Raw genomic sequence first — 16,022 nt, forward strand, 5'->3', positions numbered from 1 at the left:
CGCTCTTATCACTGGTCAATTACAGCGAAAAAGTACTGCACGTGAAATGTGGCACTTTTTGATTATTTATTAACAATTTTCTCTATGCGCTCATATTCGATACTGCAACACATGGCTCAACACGTGTCAGTTCACTCTTTAGCCAATAGTGGCGCCACACGACGACTGCTCATAGTATACATATATTTGTATATGTATATTCAAACGTATTGCAGCTCCTGAGATTAATCTTCCTAGTGTGCCCCAACAGTTTATTTTTGTTTTACCTGTTGGCAACATCGCATGTCTTGGGGAATTTGAATTACGAGTGACATTCGAGTGTGACGTAAATGACGTAATTATCTCGAGTCGACGCAGGAATTTTGAGGACGTTGTCAAAAAAAACTTGAAAACAAAAAAAAATTAGGAAAAAGCAAAACAGTTCGGAATCGTATGTGGAACGGAGCGTTATGTTCGGGGATCCGGGCTAAAAATATTTACGTGTTTTTTGTAAATTATAGGACTGAAAAGTTCTTTCCCAATTCTGGTGTGTAGTGACAAATACAGTGTACTGTTTGGATAAGTTATGAAACACAAGGTAAAATCACTCTTCGTTTTTGTTCAAGGTTTTGTTTGGAATAGCCATTAGGTTTCATGGATTTATTAGAGCAGATTGATTTGTCTTAATTATCTTTTGCTTTGTGGGAGGTAAGTGACATTTTATTTAAAGGATTTAAACGTTCGTTGTATAGCACATGCTACAGGCATGATTATATTCAACAATTTCCTTAATAAGGTTTCGAATTCATTCTTTCATCATCATAAGATGGGGTACTTAACCTAAAAAAACCTTTTTTAAAAATCCTATAACAGGTATCTATTTACTAATTTATTACCATCTTACAATAATAGATACATTGCTGGATTTACATTAAAGTTATTAGATAAATGTAATAAAGCTGTTATTTATCATCTGTACAAATCATTAACTTTGCTAAATTAATAAATAATTAAGATTACACAACAATTCATATGTGATTCTTTGTTTGTTAAGAGAAGACAGAGGATTTCAGGGCTAACAGTGGTAACATAATACCTAATGCAACTTTATTTTATTAGAAATGAGGACACATTTATAATGAATATACAATAAAGTAAAAGCTCTCATTTGAGCAATTGAAAATGAACTTATAACAGAACAAATGCCTCAAATCGCTTTACATCCTAATGGCTCGATTAACATACAGAGGGTCTCGAAAATATTCCGACATCAAGTCTGTAATATGTTATAGAATAAAAGTTAACCAAACTATTAATTTATTGGTATTTATATCATTTAAGGGCGTTTTACAATTTTAAGATTTTAAAGATCATCTATTAAATAAAACTTGAGTAGATAATAAATGGTAAAACACATATTTTGATGCCTCACAAATATTCTGACATTACAATCTAGTTTAGTTAAATAAATAATAATATATAATACCTACAACAAACATAAATATTTAGTATCACCTCCTTTTGCTTTAAAGACTTCTCATAAACATCTAGGCATTAGTTTTTTTAAAAATAATCCTGAGGATCATTATCTTGATAAAATTTGGAAGAATCCAAAATTCCCATATTTTAAGCACTTTACCTGAGATTTTCTCTTAATATCTTTAAATAGATGAATAGAAGTCCATATTTTGTAGGAGAATGTGTATATAAAGATTACAAATAGGGGAAGTCTTTATCTCCAAGGAAAATGCATGTAGGTCACTTAGGTAAATGTATTATGCATTTCGGCTGTGTAAACAGCCATCATCAGATATAGAACATTACAAAAAACAAATGTTTTGTTTTTAAAAATTTGTTTTTTGTAATGTTCTGTATCTGATGATGGCTGTTTATACAGCCGAAATGCATAATACATTTACCTAAGTGACCTACATGCATTTTCCTTGGAGATAAAGACTTCCCCTATTTGTAATCTTTAAATAGACATTTTTATCCATTATTCCTTCAATAAACACTAAATTATCAACATCAACTGATAAAATGCAGCCCTAAACCATTACACTGCCAATACAGCTTATGTTTAGGAAGGTACTCATTTGAAAAATGTAATCGCACTTTATTGTGCTGCTAAGTCAAGGCTTTTTTCTAGGTACTCAGCCATTATATCCATTTTACCTTATGTACTGACAGATTGTTTTAGTGTCTTTATCTTGAAAAAAAATAAAAAAATGCTTTATTGTATAAAGAATATTAAAGCCTCATTTATAAAGCTGGAAGAAAAAGAAAATACAGAAACTAAAATTGTCAAAAGGAGAAAGCCAAACACAGACAAAAAAAAATAAATAAAATTGATTTACCAAGACAAAAAAATATAAACATTGATAATGGTAAAATGGTAAAATGTTGTTGGCAATAAAATAGTCAATATAATATATAAATGTGATAGGCAACAAAACAAGTATTTCCTCCCAGTTGTCTAGTGCTTATAAAATTCATCCGAGCTATAATATGCTTTGCTCAATAAAAATGTCTTAACTAATTTACTAAACCACTTATCATTACTAATATTCGTGTTAGTGATTGTTTATTGTGAACCTGTCATAGATTGAATCTTTCTTAAGAGCACTCTTGGAGATGCATAAACTCAAGTTATTACAATTAAATCTTTTTGTATGTGCATTCATGTGAGACTCATTAACCCCCCTGCACAGTACTTTTCACAAACCAATTCTGAGGTTAATAAAATAAAAATACATATACAACTGGATGATACCATATCTCAGATATCATTCAACTAATGCATAATAAACATTTTTTGCTGAATCTCCATCTAGTTCAAGGCGAACCAATCTCCTGGCCAATTTCCAGTAAAACTTTCAAATAAAATCCTATTTTTATTATTGTAGGATTGCACCATGTCTTCAACAGTAGTTTTACAAGCATTTGGCTTAGGTTTCTATATGATGTCCCTTTTTGATAATGGCTTGTCACTAATTGCCTTATTTTCATACTAATTCTTTTAATATTTGGCATGCAACCATTTTTAATATGCTTTGGTACAGGAATTTAACTTGCTACTGATATTTATTAACAAGCTGGTAAATGACCCATTCTTCTATCATCACATCAAAATCAAAATATCATATCAAAATAAGGTCATATCAGAATTCTGTATTCTGTAAGTTCTCTTACTTTAAGTATTTTTATGTATTTTTGTATCCTTTAGTTATATTATATTTTGGACTATTCAAACTGAAAGTTTTATTGTTTGACAGGAAACAAATCCCAATAATAAGGCAAATACAAATAACAAGATAAAACTCACTAATTGGTACAACCTAAAACTAATAATAGGTAGTACATTAAGTGCTTAAATAACTAACAATCTAATTCTGAAAGAACAGTTTTGAAATTATTTAAAGTCAGATTGACATAAAATCATAACTGATCATTGATCAATGAACCAGTTGAATTTGCTATATATGGGCTCTTTCTTGCCTGGCTAAATTGGTGTAAGTGTTAAGATAAAATACATTGTATCTTTATGTATGGATACAGGGAACAGCAAAATTCAAAGCTGATGATAAGAGCTCTGAAGCATCAGTTTGATTGTTGCATATTTTAAATATACAATTTAAATATAATTTGTAGAATTTTCATTGAACTGATAATTAGGAAATCATAATAAAGATGCATACAGTAAGTATGATTTTACTAGAAACCTACTGCCAATATTCACGGAAATGTCATTGATAAAAATCAAAAGAAAAAATGGAGTAGTGTAGGCAGATGACCTGAACCTATTGAACTCCATAAACCTATATATATGTGGTCTACCTGATAAATAAATAAATAATTAATAAATTTATTATTGCATGATCTCAAATTATAGTAGAATCACACAAAGGTGAAAAGTGCCACAAAGTGTATGTTAATAGTCACCCTTAAACCACCATTTTGAAAAGCACAATCACTTAAGCTTTTCATGATATGAGGAAGATAATAATATATATGAGGTGATAAATATGTAAGACAACATTTAAAAAATTCTGTTCTGTGGTGTGTTATGTGATATGAGAAACAAATATTGAGCTGATGAGTGTCCCCTTTGCAACTTATTATCGCATCCAAATAGATGGGTTCTTTAGACCTTAGGGCTTTAATTAGGGATAGCATATAAATGTACAGTCTCTGGGCTATATTAAGGCCTCACATACCACACACATGCATTCTGCACCTTTTGCACTCTATATTTGTTATAATTCACAAGAAATTGTCCAGATACTACATCAAAATATCCAGGGATAGACAAAACCCAACTTTCTGTGAGGAGCTTTTTAATTTCTGGTGAAAAACTATTACTGAATTCATATATTAGTTGTAATTTATATAGTATGCTTTTTGACAAACATGACGAATATGTGAGTTAAATGAAAGTTTCTTTACCATGTTCAGTCCAAGATACCTGACCTCATCAGTTCGTTGAAGGATAGTATTAATTTATTTTTATTTATTTATTAATGTAAAATACATTTTACAGTTAAGTATTACTTAGGCAAGAAACATCAATATCATATCTTGAGAACATACAACAACAAAATAGCTTGTGTTTTGTTAGGATTTATAAGAAGGGAATTCTTATGGTGGGTATCTTTATTGGTTCAACTTATCAAAGATCTTAGCAAAATCTGTGTAGATTAGAGTTGACATTTGCAATTTATAGCCTCAGAAGTTAAGTTAAATTAATTACTGTTGTTACACTGAAAAAAAACATGCTGATTAAATAAAATAAGATGTTTAATTTGGTTAAACAGGCTGCTGTAAATGCAGGTCTCGAAGGCCTTAGAAAAGTTAGAAAATTATCCCATCATCATTATAACATGAGGTATTTAACCTAAAAAAACTTCATGTGGCAACTTTAGAATAGATATCTATTTCCAACATACTTGACTTATTTTTAGATCTACTGCCAGGGTTTTTTTAATACACAAATCAAAGTTCTTTGAAAATATAATATAATTTCTCATCATACCAAGTATCTTATCAATGTAAAAGTATTACAAACAGACCTATTTAATTCTCATGACACATAGGTACACTTAAGTGTACCCCGAGCCTCTATCTGTCCTGTTTCTTATCTATGCAAATGATAAATTTCTCAATGTAGTATACTTTCTTTCAAACATGCCAATAGAGGGTGTTCTAGGATGCCTCATTAATGTGGGACTTAAGGTTGTTTTGTAGTCGAGTGAAAACTTATCAGAATCTATTTACAAGTTCTCTATCTACTTACAGCCTCTGTATCATCAATTACATTACATATTAGATAATGTGAGCGCAAAGCTCTTCACATGATATTTAATATATTTCTTAGTAAATATATTCCCACAAATGTGACTTTCATTGGTCCACTTCACAGTCCAACAAGTGTAAGTTGTAGACTTTTGCAGCCCATTTTTGCATTTATGTAATAAATTGTCACTATTACTGCTAAAGGTAAACCACCAATGTATATAAATAACAGTGTTATCATAAGTTGAAGACTTTTTTATGACATTGTTAAGCATATTAATAAATACCCTACTGGATTCTAAATATATGCGAGTCATAAACTTTTGTATAATATATGAGTCATTGCTGTTGGTCAGCCGCTGACCTAAATATACAATCTAAAATCACATTTATTGGAAAATTAATGAACCTATTCAAACTGGCATATTTTGGCTTGATAATAATTATTGTTATTTGATCTCAGACAAAGACTTAAGAGAGTATATAATAAAATGTAGTAATGTTGCCTTGACTATGTAGTTAACTTATGATTCTTTTACAAGTAATTTACAACACAATGTTACTTACTAATAGAATTAAAAAGTGGGAAACAGCAGAAATATGACTATGATGGTAGAAATCTGTTTTGAGTTTTGAGTCATGAAATTCGCAATACTGTTACTACAAGGTCATATCAGTAAAAGCTTTATTACCTTATCAACAACACCAGAATATGAGTGTTTATTGTTTATCTATTTAACAAAATAGTAACTCTTAAAGTGTATATTAATATCTCAGAACAAGAATAAAAAGAACATTTTAAAATAGTAAATTACATGCTTAATATAAATCTTGTTTACTGACTAAATACTATTCCAGGCATCTCAAAATGTCGAACTTCAATCATGCATCAGACAGAACTGGCAACACTGGCCCGCCTTCTGAAATACCAAACCAGGCACACAGTGCACCTTCTGCTAGCATTGTCGGTTTAGGGGGTACCACATACACCTTTCCGGATGTCACAATAGTGGGGGGACCCGCTAGGAGCCCTAGAGGCCATTCGAGAAGTGTAAGCCACGGTGGAGCCACTAATATAGTAGCGGGAGGTAGCAGTTCTGCCAGTGTGGTTGGCAGATCAGCTTTGAAAGGTTTGTGTTTTATCTTCAACTTTTTTTATTTATTTCTTTGTTTTTATTTATCACAAAAGTACAAAGGTTACACAGTCAAAAGTGTTAAGTTTTGAAAAATCAACCTATACTAGAATGTTTAACATGGTTTTTGAAAGTCATTAATTTGTACCTAATATTATTGTTTAATTTATCATAGGTTTCTGTTAAATTTTGGCAAAAGTCTTGTTGTCCATAGTTGGTTCGATGCTGCTCATAGTAAATTAGTTGTTCTAGGACTGTGGTTTTTAGAGGTACTTTAAGTAAGACTCTAGTCAGTAGGTAAATGCATTCAATTCGTCTGTCTAACATTTTGTAGAGGAAAATAACAAGAGATTATTCTCTTTGGACTTTGAGATTTTCAAGTAATTCAATTAAATTCTAATCTGATAACTAATGTATTTAATAATAATAATGACTTATTATTCCCAGATAATACAATATATAAACTTAGTGCTAAGGTCTAATAGGAGCAGTCTAGCTTATAGCTACTCTAATGAACCCTATACCTAAAGCGAAAACTACCTAGACAATATTTACATAGATCTTATTATATATTAAAAAATATTATATAACAATCCCTAATTTAACAAAAAAAATAAAAAATTAGATTTGTGACTTTAGTATTTCATATCATGTTAATAAGTTTAGCCCTAAACATTATTGCAATCAGATTAGCTACTCTAAAACACTTATTATATGCTACATGAGATATTTAATGCAAGACCCAATTTTTCTTCTAAAGGACACTTCCGGTAAATGTCTTAAATTATTTGGAATTCTGTTGTATAGCTTCGCTTATATTAACTAAACTAAACGTATTATAACTAGATGATCTTTCAAAGAAAGATGTGGAGTGAAGTGGTATAGTCATCGAGCCTTTATCGCGAAGATCTAAACTATCTATTTCATCGCGAAACTTAATTTTTTTGTATAAATAATCCGAATATTTTCTTGCTATTATTTTATGTATTAAGACCACTGAGTGAAATATACGCCTCTCATCCATTCTAAGCCAGTTCAACTCCCTTAATTTAGCCGATACCCTCTGTTCCCTGCCCCGTAGGCCCCCAATTAACCTTATGCAGTGATTTTGTATGAATTGAATATGGTATTTGTCTCTTTCTAGCAAATATAGCCCATGCACTACATTTGCAAAATTAAAGTGGGAAAGCACCAAAGGGTTACAGAGCATCCTTTTCATTGAAGTTGTCAATAAATGTCTTTGCTTAAAAATAAGTTTTAAATTGATAAAGGGTTTCTTTATACAAATATTAACGTGTTGACTAAACCTTAAACTGCTATCTAAGGTTAGACCCGAATTCTTAGCACAATCGGTGACGATAAGTCTTTCGTTATTTAAAGTTTTTTTAATTTTTTTTTAATTTAATATTAGATAATTGTGAATTCTGTATCGTCTGTGACCTTCAAAAGCGCCGTCGAGCAACTGTATCCTGGTCGAAATCCAGACTGTACTTTCGGTAGTAAATTATATTTTTGTATATATTCTCTTATCTGGATATTAAGAATTTTTTTAAGACCTTAGAAAGAGTGGGAAGTATACTAACCGGGCGTAAGTCTTTTAATTCTGCAGGATTATCTACTTTAGGAAGAGGTGTTACCAAGGAGTGTTACCACTTCCATTTATCAGTAAAACATGATGTTTCTATACAATAGTTTACTAAATGTGTTATTACAGGAAGAATTATTGGACAAGAAAACAGCAACGTATCAATACCAATACCATCATGTCCAATGGCTTTTGATTTTATTTGAAAAAGGCCATCTTTAACTTCATGGACAGTAGCTAATCTGAAATGAAAAACATTGGTATCAGACAATGGATTATTAATGTAAGAATTTAACAATTCCGCATCAGGGTTAACTTGTGGTATATTAACAAAATAGTTGTTAATATCCGCTGCAGATCAATGCCCCGGAATTGAACTACTTTTAGATGACCCATAAATATCCAAGTCACTCATCAATTTCCAGTTTTCTCTAGATCCGTTAATTCTAATTTGATTTTCAAAATACCCCCTTTGTTCCCTCTTAAAAGTTGCAGTTACCTAATTTCCTAACTCTTTATAAGATTCCCAGTCTTCACGCGACTTACTCCTTTTATAAAAAACATTAAATATTTTAAATGAGGTGTTATCCAGGGAATTCTTTTCTTAGTAATGCGCATAGTTCGTTTTGAAGCATAAATATCAAAAAGTTCTATTAAAAAGTTAGTAAATACATCAATCTTAGCGTTTAAATTTGTCAAATACAAAATTACATCAAATAGAATAGTCTCTATTTGTCTAGTGAAAGCTTCCTTACTAAAATTTTCTTAAAAAAGGCTCCGGCTTTGTCACTTTTAAGCTTAAGTCACATGTTAGAAAATAGTGATCTGAGAAGTTAGAATTTAAATCTATATTTAACGAACTAGTAAATGCTTCATGCGAGCAAATAAATAAATCTAGAAGTGTTTCTCCTGTTATACCTTGATGAGTAGGCTCGTCCAGCATTTCCTTTAAACTTAAAGACTCTAAAATGGATGAGAAGAGTTTAGCATTTAAATCGAAAATATTTACATTAAAATCGCCCATACAAAAAAAAAAGTCACATTCTGTTAGTAAAGTCGAAACGTTTATCTCAAATTCATCATAAAAATTATTAGCATTACCATTAAGCGGTCTATAATATATATATTTGTGGGGATATTGTAGTTTAATACAATAAGAACATTGACAACTTTTTTTGACCCTGCTCCAAATGGTTAACGTAACATTTATACAATGGACACCATATCACAAAATAATATTCACCTCTGACAAGACAGTATTAGTATAGTAGACAGTATTAGACAGTACAGTATGAGTATTACAGATATGATAACAGATACAAGGTAAAAAACCCAACATTCTGGATGGTTAGCATACTCCCGCCAACAAAAAGGAGCCTTCTGTAAATTCTGTACACTATTTCCACCCAATCTGAGCTCCGTTAGAGGTGTTTTAGGTTGTTCGTTCATTATAAGGCCGTTTTGTAAGTTCAAAGATATTCATGAATACTGCAGAAAACACGCAGATACTCACTTTCATAAGACGGCATAGGAAGCAACTAAATCTTTTCTTGGTAATGTGCCAGTAGATGTGCAAATTAACAAATACTCTCAGGAAAGTCTTGAAAAAAACAGGAAAATTATAAGATCGATTATTTCCTGCATTGCGTTTTGCGGATCCCACGACCTAGCATTAAGGGGAGCAAGCTATGGTGATGGAATTCTGGAAGGGCTGTATAAGATACGAATTGACGCAGGAGACACTATTTTAAAAAACGATCTTGAGCCTTTCCATGCTTGCAAAATGCAAGTTATCGATCGGTTGACATCCAGAATGAGATTATCAGTATTTGTGGAGATGTTATTAAGGCCGATTGCATCAAAAATGTGAAGATATCGCAAGCATATAGCATTTTAGCAGACGAAACAGCGGATATCTCTGGAAAGGAACAGCTCTCAGTTGGCATAAGATATTTTGATGAGGAAACCAGCAACATTGAAGAAGTATTCCTCGGATTTGCTGAGCTTACAGCCTTGGACGCTAAATCGATTGCCACGGCAATAAACGAATTCCTGACGAAAGAGGATCTCAATCCAGATAAATGCGTTGGTTTAGGATTCGATGGTTGTTCCACGATGTCTGGAAAAGAAGGTGGCGTTCAGGCTATTTTGCGTAAAAAATACAAGAAAGCACTATTTTTTCATTGCTCGTCACATAAACTCAACCTGGTAATCAATGATCTGAATGCTCTGCCGGAGATCCGAAATACAGTTGGGGCCATCAAAGATATAATTACATTTTTTCGTGAATCGGGTTCTAAGAAGAAAATTAATACCCAATATTCCCAAGCTGTGCGAAACAAGGTGGAGCGGGAAATACAAGAGCATCAGAGTTTTTAAAGAGAACTTTTGTGATATAATGGAGGCACTAGAAACCCGGTCTCGAGATGGCAATATTGCTACAAGGAAACATGCATATCAGCTCCATGCTGCAGCTTCCAAAGTTTCGTTTATTTTTAGCCTTGGATTGATAGCCAAATATTCCGCTCTTTTAGAACCAACAGTAAACGTGCTCCAATCAGTCTCCTTGGATGCAGTTCAGGCATCACAGCATTTTGGTCGTATTTTAAAACTGATCAAAAAACCACCGTGAAAATCCCGAAAAAATAACAGAAGAAATTTTCAAAGATGCTTCTGTTATTGCGGAAAAAATTGGATTGGATATGAAATCAACACCGCGTACTGCTGAAAGACGACAACACCGTAGCAGCCACCCATCAAAAAGCCCCTCAGAATTTTGGCGCAGGTCCATAACAATTCCTTATTTGGACTCAATTATAAATTCCCTAGAAATAAGGTTTTCTGAAGAAAATAGACCATCATTTACTTTGTCAAAACTACATCCTGCGCAAATGAAAAACATTTCTTTGGAAGAACTTGAAGAGGCTTGCAAGGAATTTAAAAATTTTTACGGTGTTACAAATATCCAAAATGAGATAGAGCTTTGGAAAAAAATATGGGAGGAAAAATCAGAATCGGTCAAAATGAGTGTTGTGGACATCCTCAAGGAAACTGATGATTTCTTTCCTGAAATTAAGAAGGCTTTACAGATCCTTGTTGCATTACCTTGTACGACTTGTACAGTTGAAAGGTCATTTAGTAGCCTTAGGAGAATCAAAACCTAGTTGAGGAGCACTATGTCTGAAACTCGACTCAATGGCCTCGCTATGATGAGTGTACACAGGCAACACATTTTTAAAAACTTGGACGATTTTGTTAACAAAGTGATTAACGAATTCGCAAAGAACCCTAGAAGATTATGTTTCAATTGATTTTCATGTAAATATTTTGTTCGGTTTTTATTTTTTTTTAATTAAAATTTTTGTTTTTATCTTCAGTTCTTTCATGCTGCCCCTCCCTAGCTTACCGGCTGGCGACGCCCTTGGACATAATAAAAATGTCTACCACCTATTATTAGGAGGAAATAATTTATGTTGTTTTATCCTAAAGTATGTACTAAAACCCAGATCTTCCAACCAAAACAACTTATAAAAATGAAACGATGATATAGAAAATAGGGGAAAAAGTTGAGTTCTCATTCATATATCCCTCTTTCAGTCTAAGAATTAGAAGAGGATGGGAATAAAGTGATACTTTTTTTGTATAATTAAACCAATTATGTCTGAAAAACACTATTTCCACACGATCCAGACACTATTAATAAAATGAAACCTGGACAAATCTAATTCGTTTTGGCACAGTCTTTTTTTCAACTCAGACGTTTACCAAACATACATACGTAATATATGTAAAAAGAAAGCCACCCTGTTTAAATATTTAATAACGTCTGTATAAAAATGTTATCTTTTTAATCCAACATTTTGCATTGCTGTAAATTTAGTATAGGTAATATTAGTATAACTTATCAACTACACTTTGATAAAAACATATTTTATCCAATTATAACGTTAAATTATTTTTTTAACATGTTCTTTATACTATTAATATTACCGCTAATTATATGGGAGATATCAGTTTATTATCTACACTGAATTCAACCATTAGAGTTGTGTAAAGAAACTAGCCCACAAAAACCTACTTAATGATACCAGTGCTGTAAATGATGGTGTAGGGATTATATTGCGGCCAAAAGTTTCCTTTAATTATGAATGATCATTATTAGTATTGTGATGGGTCTTTAGACGAAATTGTATTTTGAAGACTTCATTAGGTTTATTCGATTTTAATTATTAAATTAAATAAGCAGGTACCTAATGCCCTTTATAAATTTACATTTACAACATTTTCTAAAGTGTTCATTCAATACATGTTTAATCAACTTAGAGTAGGGTTAGCCTTAAGGTTAATAATACATTAAGTGGGAAGAAAGTGCACCTTCTTAACAAAAATATTAAAGGGCTTTCTTAAGCTGATGACACAGCTCTAATATTTTGAGGTTAGGATTGGAATGGGGCAAAACGAATATTATTCAAGGCTTAAAAGCTGGATAGGCACGTTTAAATATAACCAACACCACAGATATCCAAGCAGTTTTTAAATATTAACTTAAAATACTCCATAAATATTTTCATTATATTAGTAATAATATACAGTTATCCACGGGTTTCCCACCTTCCCAAGTGTATAAGAAACATGACTCAGTTTTCAAATGGTGATGTCAACTAATGTTTATTTTGCTAATAGACTTTATTAATAAAATTGCTGGTATGTACTCTTAAACCAACAAATTACCCGTGTCAAAAATCGATAAGATTTTACCGCTTCCTTTATGATATTCATAAACGAATGTTTATTTTGGATATTGAAAATTATTTTTTTTTATTATCCCTAGTCTTATCTTAAGTGGGGTAGAATATATACGACGTATCATCTCCGGTGTAAAATTTCATAATTTAATGGATCAAATCAAACAATATTTTTCAAGGAAACCTTAACAAAATAATACAATTATTCAGTGAAACCATTAAAGCTGTAAGAAGAATTATTGAATGAGTAAACAGATTCGATTTTCATATTATATGAAGTCATTTATAACAGATGTAATAAGTTACCTATAAACATCATTCCAGTACTAACAATTGTGATAAAGACATCCAAATAAATACCTCCCAAATCAGTGGAGGGATTTGATGACAATATGTTCGAGTTAGAAGATAATAAAAGGCACAAATGAATATATTGTATAATGATTTATTAACCGAATATTATAAGAACTTTTACAAAGAAATTAAGTTGTTATTTCAACCTATAAACTTACAGACTAAATACGAACAAAAAACCACATAATCCATATAGTGTTATACAATTATAAAAGAAGTGCTTATGCTGCAATATCTCGGTAAAAGTCCCCGAACCCATAAATTTGTTCTTAATGGTTATATTTTAAGATCCCGATGCCGCCATGAAGACTTTTATTAAAGCTAGATAAAAATAATTATTGTTGAATATTAGATTCGAACACAATATGTTGATTTTTAGATAATATGATTATCAGCAATTTAACAAATTTTATATTTATCAACCAAATTCAGAACTCTTATTTTTTTCAATATATAAATTGTTATCACCTATCTCAACAACTGTATGCCTATAAATAAATACTTTTTCTACATAATATCCTCAGTTAGGTTATTTTACTACAGTGCTGTCATGTGTAAAGTATGTACCATTCGTATTATCCTGGTAGAATTCTACACACCAGGGCATTTTCTAAATTAAATTTTATTTTTTAAATCGAAAATTTTTTATAATTGTTTGTGTATGGTATTCCATATATGTGATATTGGAGTCATTTTATCAGATATTTGAGAATGTAAAGACTAGCTATGAAAATCCCTTGTCAATTTTTTTAAATGCCAAAATTTTCTCCTTTTTGTAAACAGAATAGTATTTGATATACTATGTATAATAAATATACCTTGACCATATATGGTTGATAAATATACCAAAACCAAAAATTTACTAAAAATTCGTTGAATAAATCTATATTTAACGATAATAATATATGATTTGTTGCTTGGAATTGAAAGGCAAACTATTTTGTTTCTTACCATACTAAGAAATCTATTATCTTGACTTCTTGTGAATGGATTGTAATGGTTTATTTAAGGAAGACTTTAGACTAGTCTAGTTTTTTTTTAATTTTTAATATACAGGGTGTCAAAATTACATTAAAATTTATAGTGAAACAGATATACTGTATAACATAAAACAAGAACTTTTCTAGTCCATGTATATCATGTTAAAAAACAGGGATTTTGCAGAAGAATTTTTTACTGGTAAGTTGTTTGGGGTGGGTGGGGGGTGTAAGGGTAGTGTTGATGAAAAACATTTTTATTGCATAAAATAATTGCCTTAAAAGAAAAAATTTAATTCAATTAATAATTTACAAGTTACAGAAAATTAACTTTAATTATTCTTTATGTCTAATCACTTAAACACTGCATGGAAACCTTTGAATACTTTTTATCAAACCAGTCTTTTTGAATTTCCTGAGTAAATTGCAAAGTGTTTCCTCTAAGGTAATTATTTTCGGCAAAAAAAACGTTTTTCATTAAGCCAACTCTTAGCCCCCCACCCACCCTCCACAACTTACCAGTAAGAAAATGTTTTCAAAAATCCTTGTTTTCCAAAATAATACGCATGAATAAAAGCTGCTTTCGCCGTTAATATCTAATCTAATAACATAGTTTGTGTATTTAAATTGGATATATAATTATATATATTATTAAATATTTAATACAAAAACAGTGCTATTAGATTGGATTTTATAGACCAATAACGGATTTTTCAGAAGAATTTCTTTCTGGGCAAATGCTTGGGGTGGGTGGGGGGCTAAGGATTGTGTTAGTGAAAAACAATGATTTTTCAGAAGAATTTAATCAAATATTTGAGGTGAATGGAGTTCGATTTTATACACTACTATTAGTCAATTTTTTTAAATGCCGAAACATTTTCTATCCTTTTGTAAACCTTTAGTGCTTGTTGAATGGACTAGAGTGTCCATATTGAGCCATGTCCCTTATTTCATCTAAGAACTCGGTTCTATATTTGGTTTATATTTTGATATTTATACCATAAACTGTGTGAATTGTAAATGAGTAACCCCTCAGTATAATACTATTAATTGCCTGACTTTGAGCCCTATCAGATTTTTTTTTCAATTAATTACAAATATCCGTATAATCTGACAGTTTATTTTCATCGTATTTTTCAGTCACTAAGTGCCCGATGATTTCAAGCCAATTGTAAATGCATAGTTGATAGCTGCCAAACACTAGCATACAATACATCTAATTAATTCATACGGTACAACGATGGGGTTTACAGTTATTATAAAACGATTTTTTTATTTTAATATTAAAATACTGGAGACCTTGGCAAAAACTTGCCTTACTGAATTTTTAGATAGGAATAAAATAATATCACCTTTACAATTTGGATTCAGAGCCAACACAAGCACTAAAGATGCCATATACCAACTACTTGAGCATGTTTATGAGAGTGTCAATGACACACAATTGACTGTAGCAGTGTATTGCGACCTTGCCAAAGCGTTTGATTGTGTTAATGATCAAATGCTTTTTAATAAGTGTTGCCCTCGACTGGTTTGCTTCATATCTGGAGAACAGGCAGCAGTGTGTGTGTGCGTTAGAGGCCCTTGCGGAACTGAGGTGTTCTCTAGATTTAAGATCATTATGAATGAGGTTCCCCAAGGTTCTGTATTGGGTCCCCCCTCCTGTTTACACTATATATTAATGATCTATCGCTCTCAACCTCAAAGGGAAGCTAATCCTTTTTTCACGACATTTCTCTATCTTGGTCAGGGCAGGATCCATCTCTTCTGCAGAGCGCTAATAACGAGGACTTGCACAAAATAAAATGCTGGTTTGATGAAAACAAGTTAGCTTTAAATGCTTCTAAAACTAAATTTATGGTTTTTCCAAACACACTCTCTCCTAGAATATCTTTATAAATTTACAATAGTTTGGTTTGGAGAGTGGGTGAGTATAAGTTCCTGGGACTAATGATCG

The 16,022-nt window shown here is 31.4% G+C and overlaps 1 protein-coding gene across 7 annotated transcripts in view; it reads left to right on the forward strand.

Annotated features, from left to right (window-relative positions):
• The first annotated feature begins 348 nt into the window (after window positions 1-348).
• LOC126744710 (phospholipid-transporting ATPase VD) overlaps window positions 349-16,022 on the forward strand; it is a 76,669-nt gene continuing 60,995 nt past the window's right edge. For 6 of the 7 annotated variants that reach the window (XR_007663290.1, XR_007663289.1, XM_050452236.1 and 3 more), the window contains exons 1-2: window positions 349-577; window positions 6,130-6,401. Coding sequence is in view for 5 of the 7 variants with exons in the window: in XM_050452236.1 (XP_050308193.1) it covers window positions 6,140-6,401 (262 nt within the window). In the remaining 2 variants the exon portion in view is untranslated. Of the gene's footprint in view, window positions 688-6,129; window positions 6,402-16,022 lie in introns of all 7 variants that reach the window. The other variant, XM_050452238.1, reaches the window with a different exon arrangement.

The sequence above is a fragment of the Anthonomus grandis genome, chromosome 14, assembly GCF_022605725.1.
Source record: "Anthonomus grandis grandis chromosome 14, icAntGran1.3, whole genome shotgun sequence".
Lineage (NCBI taxonomy): Eukaryota > Metazoa > Arthropoda > Insecta > Coleoptera > Curculionidae > Anthonomus > Anthonomus grandis.